Source organism: Salminus brasiliensis, chromosome 9, assembly GCF_030463535.1.
Source record: "Salminus brasiliensis chromosome 9, fSalBra1.hap2, whole genome shotgun sequence".
NCBI lineage: Eukaryota > Metazoa > Chordata > Actinopteri > Characiformes > Bryconidae > Salminus > Salminus brasiliensis.
Window position 1 is genome coordinate 5,873,436 of NC_132886.1, and position 6,000 is coordinate 5,879,435.

The 6,000-nt window shown below is 40.4% G+C and overlaps 1 protein-coding gene across 4 annotated transcripts in view; it reads left to right on the top strand.

Moving 5' to 3' along the window:
- Window positions 1–6,000, top strand: part of LOC140561954 (phosphatase and actin regulator 1-like) — a 103,810-nt gene that overhangs the window by 89,489 nt on the left and 8,321 nt on the right. For all 4 annotated transcript variants that reach the window (XM_072687244.1, XM_072687245.1, XM_072687247.1 and 1 more), the window contains exons 8-9: window positions 2,369–2,424; window positions 5,231–5,292. In XM_072687244.1, coding sequence (XP_072543345.1) covers window positions 2,369–2,424; window positions 5,231–5,292 — 118 coding nt within the window. The remainder of the gene's footprint in view (window positions 1–2,368; window positions 2,425–5,230; window positions 5,293–6,000) is intronic.

Genomic DNA, 6,000 nt, shown 5'->3' on the forward strand with positions numbered 1-6,000 from the left:
CTTCAAGGACAAAATGGAAGTTTATCCGGAGCTGTGGCCAAAGCTGTAGCGAATGCTGCATCCGCAGCGCGTCTCAGCCTGTCACTCAGATTGTCAATCAAACGCTCCGTTAGATAACGGCCCGGCCGTCAGTCCCCATCACGCCAGCGCGGCTAACTGTCCCGGCTGCAGGGAGCCCTGGGGCTGCAGCGTACTTGTGCTGTTTGCCGGGGCGTCCTGTCCCAAACGTGAAATGCTCTCAATCAAACGTCAGCAAAATATATAGTTTTCCTTTCTATAGGATCCAGTTTAAATCAGTGTTTCGGAGCAGATCGATTTCCAGGGGTTCAGGGTTCACCCCTTGGGTTAGTGCGCTGCTCTGTATGGGGAGCGACAGTACACTGCAACGTTCCCTAACTTGCGGTGCCTTTGTGAACTTGGGGGCTTTGCGGTGGGCAGGGGTCTATATAAATAAATACGGTAGATTAGACCAGATAGGGGTCACTGCTTGGGTTCGTCGCACCCCTGAAGGGCTTATTTCAGTGGTGTGGCCTTTTTTGGATTAAAATACATGGAGTGTTTTGAGATCTATGACAGAATGGACCACTTCTGCTGAGCCGTGAGCTCCTTTCCGCTAGAATAATGTAATATGAGATAATTACTGGTTATTTCCCAGTAAAACATCAGGGAAACCAATGCTGATCCTATGGGTGATCGGATATATGGCTGCAGACTGACCCAGACTTTCCCAAATCTTCGTAGGTGATCTTAAATGGTAGAGGGAGTGTTATTTATGTGGTGTAGGAATGAAGACAATTATTTAACAATTAACTTTAATGATTTGTGCTAAAAGGCTTTGTGGAATGGAGCCCAGTCCTATAGTGGACAATGTAGATCAGGACAAAGACAATAAACCATGTCTAAATATCACTGAACTGCATCAATGTGTTTATATTGAAGGATTAAAGAGCTGAAGTGTCAATTTTCTGCTTTTATTGTTGTTATTATTATTATTGTTATTGTTATTATTATTATTATTATTATTATTCAACTTTTATTATTATTATTATTCAGTTTTATTATGTTCTGCTTTTATTATTTATTTATATTTATTATTATTATTATTATTATTATTATTGTTATTGTTATTGTTATTATTATTATTATTATTATTATTAATATTATTCAACTTTTATTATTATTATTATTATTATTATTATTCAGTTTTATTATGTTCTGCTTTTATTATTTATTTATATTTATTATTATTATTATTGTTATTATTATTATTATTCAATTTTATTATTTTGTTTCTTTCCATTATCAGTTATTTATCAGTATATTAACAGTGAAGGCCTATTCAGGTTATTTGCTGCTGTGCTCATTAAAGCAGCAGTATGCGAGCATTTACGTCTGAATGAGCTGAGAGCTCCAGAAGCATTATCTGAAGGTAGAGAAGCATGTGGACTGAGGCAGCAGAGTAATACTACAGAATCTTTCACCAATATTACATATTAACAATGTTAATAACCACATTATTCACCGTATTTGCATACTGCAGGGATCGAATTGTTAGTCAGTGGAAATTTAGCATCCAGCAGCATAACAGTTAGCTCACTATAGGAACAGGTACATTCGGGACTGTAATACAGATGCAGATACACATACTCATACAATAATGAAATAATTAAATTAGGAAGTACTTCTTCACTAAATGTGCAAAAGTAAAGTGACCAAGTAGACGATGTACATCCGGTTGGACGAAGGAGACTCTGAATAATGACTCTGATGCTGAATCTGATGTTTTATAGATACAAATGTTACATATTGCTGCTTTAAGTGAGTCACTGATGCCACTGATTGAATTTCAGTGCAGATCTATTAAATCTAACAGTAAACCGAACCTTAACCTCAACCATATATACCTTATACATACTTTTTTGTTGTTGTTAAAAACTAATAATAATGTTATTTATTTTAAATGTGTTTAAAATCTGTTACATTATAGCCAATGAAACCTGACTAAACATGCAGAGGTTGTTTAATTACTGATTATTTCTGCCATACACTAAAAAAAAAAGCAACATACTGACCAGATTAATCACAATAACCATGAAATATTGCCATATTTCCTGCCAGTATTCCCATGCTTAGCTGTTGTTCATCCTTTGTTTGCGACAGATTGTAAACAACTCCTAAGTAAGAGCACTTCGTGGCGTCAGGCTGTTGCAGCTTGTTTAACTATGTACGCCTGGTTTGCCAAGAAATGTTTGTTGGCTGTCGTATTCCTGTCGTATTTTCCCTCGGCTTTTCAGAGGAACGCAGCAAACTGTGTAAGCTGTACGATACTGAACAAGCATGGCATGTGTGTGTTCTGTTGTCTGTGCAGGCGGCTGAGCCAAAGACCCACCGCGGAGGAGCTGGAACAGAGGAACATCCTGAAACGTGAGTGAAGGCGCTGAATTTGCTGTAGTTCAGTATGTGCATGAGATCAGACGGCTCAGACGCTCGGATCTTCTGCCACAGCCTCACCTGGGTGGGACGGACGTTTGCGTTTGCTGTGTATTGAAGCAGTAGCTCAGCGTGCAGTGATGCTGGTGTGTTTATTAGGGTTGGGCGATATTAACGGGAACATCGGATATTGCGGTTTCTCAAAAAGAGGATGTGCAGGACATGGCCAGATAAGCTCACAGAGCCACAGGCCCACGGTAGTTGCGAGTTTGGCGACACTGGGTTCGATTAAAAGGCAGAGCAAGCAAAGCTGGATGAGCCAGTCTATTAAATGAGCCTGAAAACCGACCGTTCACTTGACTCTGTGTTGAGGATTTATCCTCTAAATAGGTGTGATTTGAGCCTCAGCTAGCTATAACATGATCTGTGCTGTGGAGTTTAGCCTGCTAGGTAACTTATCTATACCTAGATATCCAGCAGAACCGGCCTCTGATTTGACTTTTCCATTCCACCCAACACCAGGCGCTCTCTTTTTATCGTCAACACTTGTGTCAGTAGCTCACTAGTTAGCCAACAGTAGTGGTGGAACTGTAGCGGAGCTAGTTAAGCGAAGGCTAGCTTGGCGAGCGGGCCGCAGATCCAAAACCTTAAAAAAAAAAAACTTTTAAATTTAGATTTCCGAGAGTCATTATTGTCTAAAAAAAAAATAAGTGGGCTTACAGTCAGCCAGGCTTAGGTTTGTTCTGTGTTGAGCAGACTTCCCAGTGATTATCCTATGCTAACTGAGCTAATGCTAACCAGCTTATTTCTGTTGATTTCAGAGCAGTTTAACTTAAAATGTCTCAAATTAGAGTCACAGACATTTAGTTTAGTTTGTTTTGCTCTTGGTCAGGCCAGGTGAGGCCAGGTGAGGCCGTTTTAGAAAGTTCAGCCCGATGTGTAAAGATGTCTCCAACGATCCTAAAATTGTCCACATTGATTGGGTAAACGCCTCACACTTCACTCTCATAACCAATTTACTTGCATAATAACATCAATTCTATAAAATAGAACCCTGTGGGACTTCACAAGATACGGTAAACCAAAGGGTGGCCAAGTCGTTTCTATATTAGGATTAATAAATAACAAACCCTAAGGTTTAAGGGGTAAAGGGGGAGAAGGAGGACCACCCCACCCACCAAAAGAGGCTGTAGATAATTGTAGCATGACTGAGAATCAAACCCACAGGTTCCTGCTTTTCTGCCTTCGCCACTAAGGAGCACCGTACACCTGAATCTCAGGTGTGTACATAGAAAACATCCAGATATGGGACACCTATATTATTGCAAAGCATAACCAGAGCCTTGGAGAATGGAGCAGCTCATCAATTTGCACTAAAGAAGCAGCTGAGGATGCAGCTGGCCAGATGTTCGAATGAAGATATTAGGTTTTTATGTAATATTTCAGTTGCTTTTCGTCCATAGTGTCTCTGAACTGCGCCGGAATGACCGTTGGACGGTAGATTCGTCTATATTACATAAGTGGTCTCGGTTCTTAGCTCGCAAAATAAATATAAAAGTCCTTCAAACGAACAAGAAACTTCAACCCAGTGGAATAGCTGCTTCCCTTTGATAGTACGTACGTTTTTGGATGCCAAAAGGCCCTATCTTCTACTGATGTGCTCCAGACAGCCTGCTGTGTTTTCGGGCCTGCAGCTTTCTTGGAGAAAGTCAAGCTTTCTCTCCTGATAACACACTGCAAAGGGATCCAGCAAAGAAAGCTCCAGGGAGAATGTCTGCTTTCCCCTTTTTCCTTCAGTCACAGCGGCCTCTGATGTGCTCATCCGGCCCAGATTTCGGCTAAACTCTCTTAACGGGAACTGTCCGTGCTAACGCGCCGTCGTTAATCAGTGATAAGGAAATGTGGAGGACGTTCGCGCAGTGACGAGAAAGAGAGGGAGGGAGAGAGAGATAGAGAGAGAGAGGGAGAGAGGGGGAATGATGGGACGAGAGAGAGAGAGAGAGAAGGAGAGGGAGAGAGAATGATGGGACGGGAGAGGGAGAGGGGGGAGAGAGAGAGAATATGATGGGACGAGAATATTGACCAGAACATTGGGACAGACAAAATATATTGTTTAATTACTGAAATGACCATTAATAAAACATATACCATGCAATTAACATTCAAACTATATGAAATAGAGGAAGCACAAAAAATGCATTCAGTTTGAATGTTCAGGAAATAATTAAGACTAATTATATACAATAATTAGCCTAAAATATACAGCATGCTTTATTAATAATGACGGTTTAATATAATTGGTATTACTTTTCAAAGCGGATTCAATAAATGATTAATTATTATTTTTATTAATGTTTTGTTATTATTATTATTATTATTATTATTATTATTATATTTCTACTACTTACAGATTTGTTTTGTGCAGTTTTATAACAGAGGCAACAAAGCTCACCTGAACATAAAATATATATTTCTTTTAGTTTCTAAAATGATATATTATAGAAAATAACCTTATACCTGTTAATAAAGAAAGCACAGAAAACCCTAAAAATTAGTCTTTCATTAAAATTTATAATAAAGATTTAATATAATTAATATTACTGATTAAAGGAAAACTGATTTAGTAAAAATAACAGAAGGTTTATTCAGTTGTTCCCCTAATTCTAGAACTAACCATGTTGTCATCTAGCTAATTAGAGAGGCCATGCTCGACAACCATGTGATTTGGGTTGCCCCATTTGACAGGAAAGTCATAAATGCCAGCAGTCCCCTAAACTGTTCAACTGCTCATTTTCCGCAGCTCGGAACGAACAGGAGGAGCTGGAGGAGAAGAGGGAAATCAAACGGAGACTGTCGCGCAAGGTAAGCAGGACATTACAGCGATCGCGATTAGCGCTAGCGGCACTTCTTAAAGAAACGATTCGCCTAGTACAAAGTTTTCCCAACAAAAGTGATCGATCAGTCACGACCGGTTCGGTGTCTGAAGTTTGCTTCTTTAGAATCGGCCATAACATTAATACCGGGGATTGTCCTCATCTACAGAGGTGGGATCTACATGTTAGAATAGAGAATATGATGGGACGAGAGAGAGAGAGAGAGAGAGAGAGAGAGAGAGAGAGGGGGGATATGATCAGACGAGAGAGAGGGAGAGAGAGGGGGAATATGATCAGACGAGAGAGAGAGAGAGAGAGAGAGAGAGAGAGAGAGAGAGGGAGAATAAGATGGGATGAGAGAGAGGAAGAAAATATGATGGGATGGGAGAGGGAGAGAGAGAGAGAGGAGGGGAGAGAGAATATGATCAGACGAGAGAGAGAGAGAGAGAGAGAGAATAAGATAGGATGAGAGAGAGGAAGAGAATATGATGGGACGAGAGAGAGAGAGAGAGAGAGAGAGAGAGGGAGAATAAGATGGGATGAGAGAGAGGAAGAGAATATGATGGGACGAGAGAGAGAGAGAGAGAGGGGGGGGGGAATATGATCAGACGAGAGAGAGAGAGAGAGAGAGAGAGAGAGAGAGAGAGAGAGAGGGAGAATAAGATGGGATGAGAGAGAGGAAGAGAATATGATGGGA